This window comes from Anser brachyrhynchus, assembly GCF_964034855.1.
Source record: "Anser brachyrhynchus genome assembly, chromosome: 5".
Taxonomy (NCBI): Eukaryota; Metazoa; Chordata; class Aves; order Anseriformes; family Anatidae; genus Anser; species Anser brachyrhynchus.
In genome coordinates, this window is record NC_137699.1 from 4,633,973 (window position 1) to 4,648,985 (window position 15,013).

At 38.0% G+C, this 15,013-nt stretch overlaps 1 protein-coding gene across 33 annotated transcripts in view; it reads right to left on the reverse strand.

Moving 5' to 3' along the window:
* SOX6 (SRY-box transcription factor 6) overlaps positions 1-15,013 on the reverse strand; it is a 484,589-nt gene that overhangs the window by 116,820 nt on the left and 352,756 nt on the right. For 29 of the 33 annotated variants that reach the window (XR_013952300.1, XR_013952301.1, XR_013952302.1 and 26 more), the window contains one exon: positions 2,636-2,869. Coding sequence is in view for 29 of the 33 variants with exons in the window: in XM_080595801.1 (XP_080451927.1) it covers positions 2,636-2,869 (234 nt within the window). In the remaining 4 variants the exon portion in view is untranslated. The remainder of the gene's footprint in view (positions 1-2,635; positions 2,870-15,013) is intronic. The other 4 variants (XM_080595815.1, XM_080595814.1, XM_080595816.1 and 1 more) reach the window with 1 other exon arrangement.

Sequence of the window (15,013 nt, forward strand, 5' to 3'; positions counted from 1 at the left end):
AGAGGAGAGGAGAGGAGAGGAGAGGAGAGGAGAGGAGAGGAGAGGAGAGGAGAGGAGAGGAGAGGAGAGGAGAGGAGAGGAGAGGAGAGGAGAGGAGAGGAGAGGAGAGGAGAGGAGAGGAGAGGAGAGGAGAGGAGAGGAGAGGAGAGGAGAGGAGAGGAGAGGAGAGGAGAGGAGAGGAGAGGAGAGGAGAGGAGAGGAGAGGAGAGGAGAGGAGAGGAGAGGAGAGGAGAGGAGAGGAGAGGAGAGGAGAGGAGAGGAGAGGAGAGGAGAGGAGAGGAGAGGAGAGGAGAGGAGAGGAGAGGAGAGGAGAGGAGAGGAGAGGAGAGGAGAGGAGAGGAGAGGAGAGGAGAGGAGAGGAGAGGAGAGGAGAGGAGAGGAGAGGAGAGGAGAGGAGAGGAGAGGAGAGGAGAGGAGAGGAGAGGAGAGGAGAGGAGAGGAGAGGAGAGGAGAGGAGAGGAGAGGAGAGGAGAGGAGAGGAGAGGAGAGGAGAGGAGAGGAGAGGAGAGGAGAGGAGAGGAGAGGAGAGGAGAGGAGAGGAGAGGAGAGGAGAGGAGAGGAGAGGAGAGGAGAGGAGAGGAGAGGAGAGGAGAGGAGAGGAGAGGAGAGGAGAGGAGAGGAGAGGAGAGGAGAGGAGAGGAGAGGAGAGGAGAGGAGAGGAGAGGAGAGGAGAGGAGAGGAGAGGAGAGGAGAGAGAAGGGACCGGAGAAGGGACACGGAGAAGGGACACGGAGAAGGGACACGGAGAAGGGACACGGAGAAGGGACACGGAGAAGGGACACGGAGAAGGGACACGGAGAAGGGACACGGAGAAGGGACACGGAGAAGGGACACGGAGAAGGGACACGGAGAAGGGACACGAAAAGAAAAAGAAAGGAAAGCACATTTGTAATTCTCTATCCCACTTCAGGCACGGTAAACTTTCAATGAAAGCTGTACCAATAAAAAAGTAAAAGAATACAGTGTACACAGGAAGAGGAAAAAGTATTCAGAACGCTCATATTGTTTATAAGGAACTATCTAAACACTTGAATAGAGAAGGTTTTTTTTTGTTGGTGGTGGTTTTTTTTTCAGGGGATAAGAAATGCAGAAAGTAGCTTTTTGGTGTCTTTTAGATGGATAAAATGATTACAGCTGTGGTAAACGTGGGTGGAAGCTATTCTTTTACCAAGATTTTTCATACATCAACAAATGGAAAAGTTGTATAAATATTATCCGTAGCCAGCAATATTCTGTGTCAGTTCTAATATTTCAGGCTCTTTTCTCATTGTCTTGGAAAAGTTGCACAGATATTATATGGACATAGACTTATTTGTGGCAGAGCAGATACTGACAGGTTAATTCCATGGTTAACAAACAGTCAATTGCTGGCACTTCTGAAATATTTATGCTGAAAGTTTACATTTTAATGAATACGGTTACTATACTCCTAATAGTTTTTTCACAGAATGCACACAAATAATATAGATTCCCTACAGCTGCCAACACTGAAACAGTGCAGGTTTTATACAAAACTGAAAGGCTATTCATATAACTTACTAATATGGTAGACAAAAATATGAGAACTACGAAGTAAGATTTTGGAAGTTTTAGGGCACAGTAACATTTATTTGTATGTATTCTTGCCTGTGATTGAATGAACAAATGCAACAAACTTTAGTAGGAATGTATTTGAACTCAACGTTTAGAATAAAATGATTACAGATGAAACTTTATTTTTACTTTTATTTATTATGAGTTACATTTAGCATCTGTCTTCCACTTCAAAGACTCAGAAAGCATATATAGGTTTTAACATTTCACCACTCATTCTCACGTATGTTTCTAATTCTCTGGAGGGGTCTCAAAAAGCAAATCAAAATTTCTCAAAAATGAGCAAATTTATAGTGGCAAAACATAACCCATGGTCTATTCCCTGACTGTCCCAATCTATACAAATTAAATGTTAACTATGGTGTCTTTTAATAAAGCAATATTTTAGTTTTATGATGCAAGTGCTTCCTTAGCTTTTGGAGCATGGCAGCATCAAACATAATTTTGCATTTGAGAAGGTATACAACTGCATATCTTTCAAACTGTGCCAGGTTTCTTGCTATTGCACTGTCTGACATAAACCTTTGATTATGATTTTATACTTTTTTTTTTTCTTTTTCCTAGTAATTCTCCAGAAAGTACCGTTCTGCACTCAGGTGATTTGCAGTTCAGGTGATTTCTAATAGGATCTTGCAATTAGACATTTTATCAGGATATATTCTTGTAACAGATTTCACAAAACATTCTTTATGAATGTTGCTAAATTTAAAAACTATATTGTGAGTCTGCTGTTGAAAATAAACAGAATTATTTAAGGGAAAAGGAAAGGAATGAAAACAATTCATGAGTTTTCATTTGTATAAGTTTCAGTAATTTTGATTCCAGTGAACATCCTTCTGACATAGTGTGTCCTAAAATTAGAGAAGTTAGATATCCAAGAAGGAAGTTACTAGCCTGTGTCACTTACTTAAACAACCTCATCTTTTCACATCTCCAAAAACAACTAACCCATGCCAACTGCCACTGCAATGACATAGCCTTTTAAACATTCCTTGATTTTGTTTCAGCTGCAGTCATGATTTGGTCATTGTCTTGCACTTACCTAGGATTTTGCTGATGTTGGAGTTGTGCATGTCAGGGAAAGCTTGGAGAATTTTTCGACGCTCATCCTTTGCCCAAACCATGAAAGCATTCATTGGTCGTTTGATGTGCGGTTCGCTACTGGCTCGACCCCGTGAATCCCGGTAGACTCGAGCTTCAGCCACAGTGGCACCTCCTGTTGGCCAACAATAATACTGCTGTAGTTTAGCTGCAGAGCCATTCATTGCTTTACTTCCTGTAATGTCAGGGCAGGAAGAAACAAGATGGATGCAAAACATTATTATGTGGATTATGTAAGTGCTTTCAGTGCTGTTTATTTTAGCATCATTCTCTTTCTCTCTCTGCTGCCAGATCTATGAGAGAGAAAGAGAGACAGAGACAGAGAAAGGATGTCCAGTGATTTTGGTTGTAATTGGTCAAACTCACCCATCAACATCTGAATGAGAAAACAAATTGCACTGGTATTTCTCCAGTTATGAAGATTTGAAAAAGCTTCTGTTTGGAATCTTAACATAGCATAAATGTTCCAAATGCTCAACAAAACTCACATAAAAGTTACACCTGAGAATCCAGGCTGATGTAGACCTGTTCACACAAGTCATTTACAATGACTTCTGCTTGAGTAGTGAAGCACATGCAAAACATTTCATAAAATAAATTATATAGTACACTGAGGTACATGCTGCTAGTTGCATGGGTCTGATTACGTTTGGAGCTGAACATCTTAAAGTCACATCTCCTTTAGTTGAATTTGAGCATTCAGTCAGATATATGTAGTAAAACTGCCTGTCTTCAACAGGTACATCATGTGCGGCATGCTGCAGCTTCAAGAATGGGTGGCAAACACCCCAGTTTCTCCAGGGTGCTATGCTTTAATGTACACCAGTGTCCTGTCATTGTCCAGCCTCAGTTCAGCTTGTGCATGGTAACTGTTGCTGGATTTTTTTTAATGCATCCAGCCCTGCTGCTTAGCCATAGACAGCAAAGCTTCGTGGGGAGTTTTGAGTTCACAGAGCTGAGGATGAGGTGTAGAACCAGTTAATACAGAAGAAAGAGCTAACTTAACTGAGCCTGGATAAGGCACAGTTTTCCTAGAAAAACTTGCAATCATGATGATATGTTTTTAAGGTTTAGCCTTAGCTATAAAAGAAAGGCAAACAGACTTTACAGTGGGAAAGTTACATACATAGTCTTAGGCCTCAACAAATTGGTCATATAATCGAATACCTTGAAAAAGCATGTTACTTGAAAAGAAAATTGCACAGTAATAGGCTTCCTTTTTTTGTAAGCTATTCTTGCTCCAGACACTTATTTCATATTCACCAAAAAAGCCCGGAGATCACACTGGAGATCTACTAATTTCAGTGACTGACTCTGAAGTTTTTAATTGTACAAAAACTAAGCTTCCTAATTTACTATGAAAATGCTTTACCTTATTAGATACACCATTTCAAACATTCTATATAGGAAATACATTTACATGAAAAAAGTCCTAAAATAAAGGATGCATAACTAATACATTACCTTTTTGCCACCAGGTCCACAGTACATTAATTTCATTTAAAATGCACTGACCATACAGGATAAATTCATTTTGCTTTATATGGTGTTGACAGGCATGTTTATTGTGCAGTGAAATGTAGTGTAGTTTCAAGCTGACTATATCCATCAACACAGGGCAATATGCTGACTACTGGGCCAGATGAAGACATACATTACCCTGAGAGCAAAACACTCATTCGTATACAGCAGTCTCTTCTCCTGAGGATCACTACGGTAATTTATGATGCCTCGAATGCCATTACTTTACAACTGACACCAATTTGGCAATTTGTATACTAACATGCATGCATGTAAAAGAAGGCAGGTTTGTGGCAAATGGAAAAATGGAAGATGCAAAACTATTTCAATACTATTTTAGGATAAGTACCATGCAACAGGTGTTCAGTGCTTACAGGAGACTGCAACTGCAGTCAGGTTTTTACTGCAGAAAGGAATAGTAGTTCTGTTGAGTGACATAAGATTCAGAGCTGCATGTAGGACCAGTACATAGGGTGTGTATGGTTAATGAGGCTTTGTTCATTGCTGTCAGAAGGCTTGCAACATGCACATCAAAGATACCATCTTTTAAGAGAGGATATACTTATTGTGAAACTACAATAAATTATAAACCTAAATCAGCACTGAAACATTTATTGAGACACATGGCTACATAATTTGAGAAAGACTAAATGTAGCACATAATGGTCATTCCATCTTTCAAAAGAATATCACAATATTTCTAACTAGTATGTGAAAATATTAATAAGTTGGTAACAATTTTTTTAAAAAATAAAAATATATATTTTTGATGAAAACACGGAAAAGAAAATAATACATATTTGAACCTGTATGATGATCTCTTACTTTCAGAAAGGTACTTATTCACTATGGCTAAGGAGTTTGTCCTTAGCCCTTTCAAACAGTTTTGGCATGATCTAATGCAGGCAAAGACTACTTTTGCTGGTATCAAGATTATAGGCAGGCTTGTTAAACTTGATATAATTTAGAAAGGGGGGAAAAAAAAAAGAAATTATAAGCAATCTATTTTCAGAGAAAGGTTATGTTAGAAAACAATTCTTAAAGTAATAAATTACAAACATCCCAAGAAGGCTAAGAAGCTCTGGCTGCATCTGCTTTAAGCAAGCCCATACTTGAAGGATTTGAAAAAGCAGCCAATGAGTTGATGTTCTTTGTGCTTGATCTCTGGGGGAATATTTGCAAGTTGACCCATAGGCCATCACAAAAGCATCTGCAAAATGAATTTCTGCAAATAACTAAAGTAATATAATCTCTGTGTTCTTGTAACTGTCTCAAAGCTACAGAATTATATTCAGCATACAAAGCATTATAAGAAAATACATTTGTTAGCATTTGATTCTACGTGGGGAGCCAGAAATTCTCAGTATCTTCTAAGCTTAGAAATGAAACACTAATGATATAAAAAGCACATATGCTCAGTGAGCTCTTGCAAGTTGAAACACATAAGAACAAGCTTTCAAACTGCATGGCTGCTCCTAGGTACTTCATCCTGTCATTCAGATATTTAAACAGTACCATGTCCTATATAAACAATTTCAACAGGTTTTACAAAGTAAGGATTTTTTCTTATTGTGATAGTTATAGTACTGACAAAGACATAGTTGCCTGAGATTTTTGAAGAAAAGATATATACAACTGCAAGGAACTAGGTGTTTCACATCTGTTCTTTCTGAAAAAGTTTTCGGAAAATCTAATAAATAACAATCCCCAAATAATAGATAAAACAAAAAGCATACTACTGATGAAGGGTGAGAAGAGAGGAGAACAGTGGTAGTCATCTCTCTATGGAGACTAATGCTCTGTTCATACTGCAGTTGTGGAAGGAGGGTTTGGTTTTCAGATTCAAGAGCTTGGTCAGGATTCAAACTTATTGCAAAAGCAGTACGTTTTGGCTGCCCTAATGGCTTAGTTGGCAAAGAAATCTACACTTTGTCCCAAAAGCCTTGGGCTATCCTCAAAGTGACACTTCTAGCTTCTGAAGGTGTAGACTGCCTTACTTCCTAGCTCCTTTGCATTTACTCGACTTGTCAGAACTTTAGTGATTTAAAGCTAAAAACAGCTTAGAGGAGAATGATCACTTTTTGTGGATATATGGCAACCAACTGCCCTGTGGGAACAGGATTCCAGACTAGGGACAACACTGGGTCAAAGAACAGCACAGAATGAATCTAAAAATGTTACAGCCTCATTAAAGTAATTTCAAACAATGTTTTTCTTCCAAAAGAGACTGACTGTTCTCTAATGCATAGGCAAGAGGAATCCCTGGGCTATAGAAAGAGAAAAGTATCTGATCATCCACAAGAAAAAGATAAATGTTTTCACATGAATGAAATGTTAAGAAATGTACAGTAACAATTGTTACATCATTTATTTATTTATTCCTGCATTTATCTAAGTTTCTCACCTTTTACAATGACAAGCATTTTAGGACAGGCACCTTCTCCTACCATGTTTGCTGAAATCTTGGTCACATGAAGGTTTATCCTACTGTCTTTAATAGAATGGGATTTTACTCTCCATTTTATACATCATTTACCACAACAAAACATCAGATTCAGCCTTTACATGTTAACAGAGTGCAGATAATAATATCCATGACACAGAGGAGCATAAAAGGTTGAGAAAAAGATGAAGAAAGAATGAGAAAAGAAGTGACAGCAAACAGAAAGAGATTTTTATCAGTCCCTCTGTTATTCCTTAATTACTCTTCCCACTCTGGCCGTTGATTCATGTTTGAAGTAACAGATTTCCTTTGAATCCCCTCACATAACGAATCTCTGGCTACTCTAGAGAATACACTGCATACCATCTTCCATAGATATATACCAAGATAGAATATATAGAAATAAAGACAATCTTTTTAGGTTTCTAGTGTCAAAGTGACTGGTTAGCAGCAGTGCTCATATCATCAGTTATTCATTACGCTGAGATGATATTTTTGTCTACTTTGGAAAGAACTGATCATGATCTCCAGAATATCTGGCCCTGAATATGATAATAAAACTAGCACTGCTAGCAGCGTGCATTGCAGAGACCAAAACCTAATGAACAAGCAATTAGGAGTCACTTTTGCTACTAGAGATTGGTTACTTATGAACAGGGAAATGCAATAAGAGCAGGAAGCATGAAAACATGGGTTGGCAGTCCCCCTTCCTGCCCTTAACACATGGACAGACAAATGCAGCCTTTATGAAAGCTACAGCAGTATTTTAAATGAAATAGAAAAATGCAAATCTGGAAAGAATAGTACAACAAAGAAAAGCTTTGGAAGATTCAGAATACCAGAATAATTATGTAGCTATTTTCAAGCTATTAAGTTTGATGTTCAACTTTGGAGAAGATTAGACAAATGACTACTTCACTGTAACCTAAGAGATTTGTAGCAGGATTAGTATAATGTTTATCTTTGTTTTGTCCCTTGCCTGCCTCTTACTTCTCCATTTTTGTTTTACCCTCACCCATATTCAGAAGACTTTCTCATTCTTTATCACCAGCCTGCAAGAGAGGCAAAATAAATGGGCATCTCTTAACTACTGTCATTACAGGCATGTCTTGTCATCACTATGCAAAACTAACACTTACTTGGAAACATGACTAGCTACCTGACAGTGATGCTGTAGTCACGCAGACACAAATACTCTGCAGGGAAGTATCTGTTCATCAAGCTGGTTTCATTCCAAATGCTAAACAAATATTATTCCGCTGGGATTTGAGGGCCCAACATATCTTACAGGCTGCATGTCAGTGAACAAAAAGGGGATGAGAACTGAGAAATACATGAGTGATTCATTAAATAGTGTAATATTTAAATGGGCTGTAAAATATTTCACCTGTAAAGGTTCTAAAACGTGCTAAGTGAGTACTAAGAGTTGGGAATATACTGTAGCAGAGGTTAGCTATATTCATACAACACTTAGTTATGCTAAGGCTTCTATTTTTCCTGTTAAGAGACTCCATTCTCTTTAAAACATCAGCAAGAAGAACCAAGAGGGAATTCCCTAAGGTCAGCTCTGAGGAAACATAAACCTCTAATTCAATAACTTCGCTACTGCACTGAAAAAGGCCTTATTATTGCAACATCCATATGGAGTCAATTGGACATTAATGACTAATCAATCCCTCCCCTTTCTATTCTACTTATAGTGTCACAAGCCATGTTTAGATTAGCCCATTTCCTGCTTAGGATCGCTCAAGATGTCTTTTGTTCTTTCAGGGCTGGCCTGATGGAGGCAGCTTAAACAAACACACGACCCAAGTGGTGCAGGAGTTATAAACTGCCATATGTGAATGAACAAAGGGGCCATACTAAAGCCTTTTGTGGTATTTGTTAATGTTTTTCATCTGAGTTTAAAAAGACCTAATGACTTTGCGGTGAGCTGATGCATGTGGCTCGTGGCTTTGCAAAATGAAGGAAATTCTACCCAGTTATATATCAGCATATATTTTCCGAAGTGCCTTGTTTTCAGTTTTGGTGGCAGTGAGTTTACTATTTTAGTACATTTGTTTTACATATGCAAGCAAAATTCTTAATCTTGAATAAAACACAGCACCAGTTTTCACAGCCATCCTCACAACCTGGATATACGTTTTCCCCCACTTGAAAGACAGGAGCTAAAATTAATAGTGAAGTATATTCTGCATGTAAAATCAACTGTTCTCAGCTCTGTCAGTGGTAGCAGTTCACTCACCGGTGTTCAAAGCTCAACTGTTAGTTGGGTCATATTAAAGGCTGAAACAATATTTCTAAATAAGCTGTTATCACATCCATGCTCCACAGCCAGCCATGCCCAAATCTACATTATTTAAATGAATCAAAACCGCTAAATGCAACTATTTTCTTGATGACTTACACAAACAGTTTAGATTTCTTGACCACATTTTATGGCAAAATTAACCCTTACAGAAATTGGGCACAGAGTACAGCTAAAATAATTAAATTATAAATTCCATGGAATATTAACTGAATTAGTTAATTCTTAAGGTCTGACTTAAGCCCTCAAAGGCCAGCATAGCCCCACTTGTGCTGTAACACAAGAGCTTGAGAAGTTATTCTCTGGAGATCCACAAAACATCTAGATAGAAATTGGCATAAAGAAGCAGTCTCTACTATAAATTTGGGGATGAATGTAAGTGTTGTAAGATTTTTCAATCATGTGCCACTTGCAGACTTCAAGACCCTTCACAGATAATTAATTAAACGCTAACAACCCCCTTCTGACATAGATATTATCGACAGAGAAAATGTGAAACACATTTAAGTTCAAGGTTATTCAGCCTAAGTAATGACACCAGAAGTACTGGACTGCCAGTCATCAGGTCTAACTACAATCTACATCCCCACAAACGCTATTGCTGTTTCCCTTTGATACTTCATTTTATACTCCAGTGAGGAAAATAAAGGCCCATAGTAACAAAAAACATGGACAAAATACCCCAGCCCGTGAGAAATATTGCTAATAGTTATTATTAGGTACCTGACAAGATCTATTGATACTACAAATTGTTTTGTTTTGTTTTCCCAGAAGAAAACCTGCTGTTTTCTGCAATTGTTGGTATTATACTAATCATCTTCCAAGTCAAAACAATAGAAAAAGGAATGCAATAATCTATTTAACACAAACATGTTTCTGTAAGAGTAACAGATTGATTGCCAGTGCAAGTGTTAACCCACATAATTTCAAACTTCTCCTGACATCACAGTGTCACCCAGAACATCTAGAAAACATGATATTGATTTTTAAATGTAGGGATTAACTCTGCAATCTTCAGTCATCCCTAACAGTTTTCTAAAAATCCTGCCCGAACAAGGGCCACAGGACATGACCCATTCATATTTCAGTCAATGCTTTGTTTTGTTTTAAGATGGAGAAATGACAGACAGGAATTCATCACAGAGGAAAAGGCAGCCTGACTTCATATTTGATGGATACATTGTTCAAGGTGTGGCTGAACACTATTAATGAACAACTTTGCTTGCTCCTATGTATCAAAACAATGAATTTTAAAAGATTAAATTGAATGTGATTTTTAAAGGGAACTATGTTTAGCAATGGGAGAGAGCTTTACAAAGCCACCTCCCTCAAAATATGTGATATTAATGAAGTTCAGAAAACAAAAAAACCTTGCAAAAGGTTTTAATGTGTTAGAATCACTGCATTAGCGACCCATTTCCTGGGTTAAATCTGCAGTTGACTTTGGCACCTTCTAGCATATGCAACATCATTCTGTATATCAGTATAACTAATTCCCTTCCACCCAGTGTTTACTGTTCTCACTTGCCATATAACGTCAGTAATTAGATTGCAAGGACCTAGGGCTAGGGTATGCATATGCCGTTTCTTCTTGCCATTCATATGGGGTGCTGATATTACAAAAATTAATAATTAGTAAATAATACGTCATGAAGGGAGAGAAACAAAACCAGCATGATAACAGGAGCTCTAAGTTCATGAGTAATAATAAATGTTAGGAAAAACTCTTAAGGCTAATTTTTCAAATATGCTGCACCTGCATATTTGGGATTTGTAAGTGAAGCCAGGAAGACACTTTTACAAACAGGGCAATGGCATGACCAAATATGTTGCCACAATTATCTGATTTGGAAAATTAAAAAAAAAAAAAAAAAAGAGGGATTTGCCATGAAATAGGCACTTATGTGAAAAATCTCACAGGAAGCACAGCTGTGAAACTGCTGTTTCCTGTGAAACTATATCTGCCCAATTGAAAAGATAACAATCGAATATTTGCAAAAGCTGTGAAGGTACTGTAATGCCCACCCCAGACACATTTTGGACCACTGATTCTCTAAAATTAAATCAAAATACAAATGAAGAAAATATTTTCCCCTTGCTACTAACTTCTGCACTAAAGGCTTGCTTAGATACTTGGCATATCTATGTGGAAGAAAAGCAGATGCTCTTAAACACTTGTCAATTGCTGAGATACTGAGGTTCCTGGGGGAGAAAATGGTACAGTGTAAATTCAGAAAAAATAGACAGTTGTACAAAGAAGACTGCTTGTCTGGAAGCTGTATCCATTGCTCACGCTTAGCCTGAATATACAATGCTCTTTTCTTAATGTATTCATATTTCTGCCCTGCTCCTACTGCTCAAGAAAGTATGAAAAAAGTGCAAGATTCCTCCCTCCTCCATGCAGCATGATGGTGCCTTTCTCCATCAACCGACAATTCACTTGTACCTGAAAATTTCACATTATTTTAAGCAGCTTTGATGTCCTTTGGCAATATTGGAGCAACACAAAGATGTGTACAGAGCTAAGCATCAGTACCATGGTTTTTTTGACATCTGTGATAGCTGTACATGAACTCCAGAGTGTGAAAAAAATGTTTTAAACCACTGAGCTAATATATTGAATTTTTCACTTACTCCACTTAAAAATAGCTAAGCAAACTGACTGATGCTTTCAGGATTTGTGACAGTAATTTTCTCATGGGCGAAGATTTTCTTGTGTAAAACTGCAGCCCACAGTTACTTTTTACAGCCTTGTTCTAAATTCCTGAAAACAATGTTTTATTATATCATGGAAACTGTGACAAGCCCTTAAGTGTAACTGTGCTAATGGGCACCCCTGAACAAAACTCTGGGCATTGTAACAGTGATTGCACATTAGAAATTCTAGCTACAATTTTTTTTAAAAAAGGTGCTATTCTAAAGAATCAATTACTGTAACATAGAAACAGCAAACGAGAAAGCCTGATATTTAGCAGTAGGAAAAAAATACCTCAGACAGTTGAAAATCAAAAGGTAATACTTGTGGAAGACATCCAGATTTATTATGCTGAAAGTGAGAAGCATACTATACGTTTAATATTAGTATCTTGAGAGGAGTAGGTTTCAATGCAATGGGAAAATCAGTCCGCACACCCTCAGCCCTCAGCTCAGATTTTTCAGTACTCATAGTGGGAGTTCCCTCTGTAAAATATTACAGGGATGCTGGCAACAAGAAGATTCATAAAGTGGTTACCATCAGAAAAGTGATGGGATGGTTCTTAACGACAGAAGGGCTTATTCCTATCCCATCTGCAGACACTGAGTTACTCCAGGACTGAGGCGCTGAATCTCATCCAACACAACTGAAATACTGTGCCTAAGTACTTTATCACAGATTCCTGATCTGTTATGAGTTATTCTGAAAAATTTGAGCGTATCACTGAAGTTTCAGGCATAATCAAATAGTTTCTTATGTGTTAAAAATGGCAACCACATTTAATGAAAGCCACCTTTTCGCATCTGTTCTAATTAACCAAGATGTTAAGAAGTTATTTTATCTTTAAATAATAAAGATAAACTTATGAGATTTTGTTTTTAAGACCTATAACAAGAATAGGGGGGGAATAAAAATTCCACTACTTGAGCTTACTGCATTCGCTCTGGAAACACTTCTTTATTTTCAGACAGCTTTCACTGTTTTCTGATTTTCATCTTTCCCTTCTCAACTGCCATAGCAACTATTACAAATATTTATGTGCGACAAATACTGGCGTGGAGAGGCATTCTTTCCTCCAGTATTTATGAAGCACTGTCACAAAAGTAGGCTATGCTTTGTCACGCGTTTACTACCTTCTGTTTACACCTCTGCATAGGAGGGTGTTAAACAAGTTACCTCACATGCTTGGACTGTGTTGGCAGCCTGCCAGGATTGATCTGCCTGCAAAAATATGGTTCCCTTTCACCTACCTCTTCAGCCGATCAAAGTCGACCTTCTCTGGAGTTAATAAGGACCTGTCTCACCCGTTTGTATAAGCATTTAGCATTTATTTACTGCTGGGTATATATGAGCATGTTGAAGCTTGGAGCATATGGTAGAGGTGTTCCTTTAAGAAAGGATTGATGTTTTGTTTTGTTTTGTTTTTTACTGAAGAGATTTTTAAAATCCAGACACCTGTCACAATGTCTGCTCTAGTGCCTGGATATCAGAAATGAGGTTTGACAGATGGTCAGAAATTTGGAGCTGTACAAAGGGGCAGTTTCTCCCCACCCTTAGGTATCAGCGTTGTAGTCCTTTTATTGGTTCTTTTTTCATGTTTTTCTCATGAGGCCAAGGCACTATCAAAGACTATCAAGACACTGCAAAGACTCCTTGTGTTCCCCCCCAAGTTAGCTCATTCCTCTCCTCCACATATACCTCAGTGATTCCACGTTCACTGCTGCTTCTGCCATTGCAACCACTCATCTGCTCACTGTATTCTGGAAGTGGGTAAAATCTGTGAGGATTCCTAACACTCTTTCTTTCTTTCTTAGCCATCCAATTTCCCTTGCTTTTGGGCAGGCATAATCTCTTGCTGTGCTACAAAATGCCTTGCAATGTGGCTAGCCCAAGTCAAATCTGAAGGAGATGGACATAAAAAGAGCGACTGCTGTAACTGCTGCAAATATTGAACAATTCATTGACTTTGTATGCTGGACAGCCAATACACTGTCTGAAATGCTGCAGAACCAGATTCTTATGCTTATTATTGGATAGAAATATGTTCATTTAAAAGCAAAGGTGAGCTTTGGTTCAGGTCCAAAATCAGGTTCAAAACAAAACCTGAGTATATCTGAACTAGAATTAGTGAGATCAAGCTAGGGCTTACTACTGCAGGTAGCCTATTACCGATGGTTATGCAGGAGATCAAGCTAGGGCTTACTACTGCAGGTAGCCTATTACCGATGGTTATGCAGTGCACAGTCCCCATTTGGCTTGCATTCAGCCTACCTGATGAATGGTCAAAGATACCATGATCAAACAGATAAGGCTTAAAGCTAAATCACCTCAAACGGTGAGAATATAGAAAAACACAATCTTAAACCAAGGAATTTACAAATTAAAGAGATGGCAGGCAGTGAAAGGGAGGACAGAGGCACTAATGAGGACACGGGCACTAAGTCAATTAACTGGACTAGAAGACAGGCTGGTACCAAGCCCAGATTGGGAACTCCATGATACATCTTAATGACTGACTCAACATCTATGTTCATAGCAAAGCTGATCCTTTGGGAGATTTTGAAAAGTAATAATCTAAAACAAGGATGAAGTAAGTACATAGATAAAGAATATAGACAGCTAATTTTAAAATTCTTTTTATCTCAACAAGCAGGGATGGACCTATCCCTCAAAACTATGGACCATAATTAGCATACTCTGACAGATTAGTTTCAGAGGAAGAAGCAGCAAGTGCTAAACAAAGTTTACAGAATCAGGAAGACTACCGCATAAGAAATAGAACAAATGAAAACATTAAAACAGGACTCAGAAGAAAAGGGCTTTGTGTGCATTGTCCCATATGGCAAACTCTGAGGCCAAATATTTAACTCGCAAGCCCCTGACTCTAATGTATAAACACAAATGAACACTGAACTTGGAACTAAATGTTAGAGCTAATATGGCATTTTCATCTATTTCCAGTTGCTTTTTAAAATTGAATTTAGCTTTACAGCGCAACTGATTTTTCGCATTGGAAAATGGGACATACAGAAGTTATTTCTCTTTTACAAAATCACATAGTGAGACAGTGGCAAAACAATAACATTCAGATGTTGTTCAGGATACAATTAAGAAAACCATATATTAACATCCAATTCTTTGGCAGGCTTTACAATCAGGTCTTGATGGAATATGAATCCCTACGATTGCTGAAGGAAACCCTACTGCAACCTGAGCTATGGTAAAATCAGTAATTGTCAACAGGAACATTAGTTCTATTCTGCAGATTACTATCTACTACAAAGCAAAATCTTAACATACTTCCTACAGATTTTCCATAGCATTGGACTGTAAGTACAAAAAATAGAAAAAT